Raw genomic sequence first — 1,749 nt, 5'->3', positions numbered from 1 at the left:
TGTGTGTGTGTGTGTGTGTGTGTGTGAAGTTCACCCACACCCACACAACGTCCTGGGCTCTTGCTCACTCTGAAGCCCCCATTTAAAGCCTCGTCAGGAGAAAAGACCAGAAGCCTCTAACAGACCAGAAGGGTTTTCTGTTCCTCTGGAGTCTGCATCTTTAGAGAAAGGAAGGCAAAGGGTAAGGGGTTCCACCCAAGCTGCCAGGAACCAAGGGAGATAGCATNTGTCCCCACTAATCCACTCCGCTAAGGAGGAGAAGGCGCACCAGGCTCCCGATCCCTGGTGAGCAAGCTCCGGGAGCCGCGGGCGCAGACAGCACCCTGCAGTCTCAGCTTCGCGGGCCGCCAGAGCGGAACGCGCCTCCCTGCCGGCCGAGTCCTCCAGCTGCGCGCAACAGCTCCGCCCGGGTTCGGCTGGGAGGCCACCCGCAGCCTGCAGCCTGTAGCTCGGGCTCGAGTACCCGGCCCCGGAGGCTAGGAAAGGGAGGGCCGGGTCGGGGATCTTCCCCCCGGCCAAGCTCAGAATGGCATCTGATTCTTGGGGATCGCAGCTCTGAAATGCACTTGCAGCCCGCGAGAGACAAAAGTCGGCCGGGAAAGTTTCTGTCCCCCCGGGGCGTGTTCCCCGCGCAAGGCGATGGTCCGGTGGCCTCGGAGCAGCCGGTCGCCAACCCTGGTTCATCGCAGAGAATACCTCGGCGTGGCAGCGAGCAGGCCACCGGACCGATCGGCCACGAGAGGGGGTTCAGGCCACTCGGTCTCCGCCCAGGGTCGCTGCGGGAGCTCCCGCTGAGCGGTTCGNAAGACCCGCAGCGAGCTGGAGTCGACCGAGGGAGCCGGCTGGAGACCGCGCAGAGACTGTGCGGAGACAGCGAGGGTGTCCAGCTCCAGTCCCCGGGCTCAGTGCCTCGCGCTCCCGCTGCGCCCTCCTCCCGAACCCTCTCTAAGTCGGGAGGACCTGCTAGACCCCGCGGCTACAACCCGCGCCCCTTAGTCGCCTCCGCCTCCCACTGCAGCCGAGCTCCGCGGCACCCACGGGACCCGGGAGAGCGCCCCGCGCAGCCGACCCGACCCGGCGCGCGGCTGGAACTCGGGATGCGCGACTGCCGGGCGGCGGAGGAGAGTACTACACTACGGAGGGCGGCCCCGGAGCGCAGATCGGGCAATGAGATGGCACCCAGGGTCCCGCCCGCTCAGCTTCGCGGCTCGCCGCTCCGATAGCGAGCGGCTTCGCGCAGCGCGGGCGGCGGGTTGAGAAGACCGGGAGACACCAGCTAGCCCCACGGGTTCCCAGATCGCCCGCGATCGGAGAGGCGGCAACTTACCCGGAGCGCGCCCGAGAGCCCGAGCAGCAGCAGCGGCAGCACCGAGCCTGTGGTCATCGTCCCCGCCGCGCCGCCCCGGCGCTCGCCCGGTGCCCGGCTTCCCTCGCCGCGGCGATGCTCCGCCCGCCCTGCTTTTCCCCGCACTTGCCGCCCGGGCTCCGGGAGCCAGGCCAAGTGGGCCGGCGGCGCGCTCCCTCCGGCCGGTGCGTCCGCCGGCCTCGCAGCCGCCCGCGCCTCTGTTCCGCGCGCTCGGAACTGCAGGTGAAGCCGAGCGGCGGCCCCGCCGAGGCCCCGCCCCTCCGGCCGGGCCTGACGCGGGCCTTAAAGGAGCCGCTCCCGCGCCCACTCGCTCAGTCGCTTGGCCTGGTTGCTCGCTGGCAGGGCGGCCTCAGTCCCGTGGGACAACTAGAGGCCCGTCTGAG

The 1,749-nt window shown here is 69.7% G+C and overlaps 1 protein-coding gene across 1 annotated transcript in view; it reads right to left on the bottom strand.

Annotated features, from left to right (window-relative positions):
• Cdh4 (cadherin 4) overlaps positions 1-1,539 on the bottom strand; it is a 464,790-nt gene extending 463,251 nt beyond the window's left edge. The window contains exon 1 of the mRNA XM_021156055.2: positions 1,328-1,539. Within this exon, the coding sequence (XP_021011714.1) occupies positions 1,328-1,384 (57 nt within the window). The 5' untranslated portion in view covers positions 1,385-1,539. The remainder of the gene's footprint in view (positions 1-1,327) is intronic.
• Between the last annotated feature and the right edge of the window lie 210 nt (positions 1,540-1,749).

The sequence above is a fragment of the Mus caroli genome, chromosome 2 (genome assembly GCF_900094665.2).
Source record: "Mus caroli chromosome 2, CAROLI_EIJ_v1.1, whole genome shotgun sequence".
In the NCBI taxonomy this organism is placed as follows: domain Eukaryota; kingdom Metazoa; phylum Chordata; class Mammalia; order Rodentia; family Muridae; genus Mus; species Mus caroli.
Note: the sequence above shows the minus strand (reverse complement) of the source record. Positions and strands in the feature narration are given on the sequence as shown.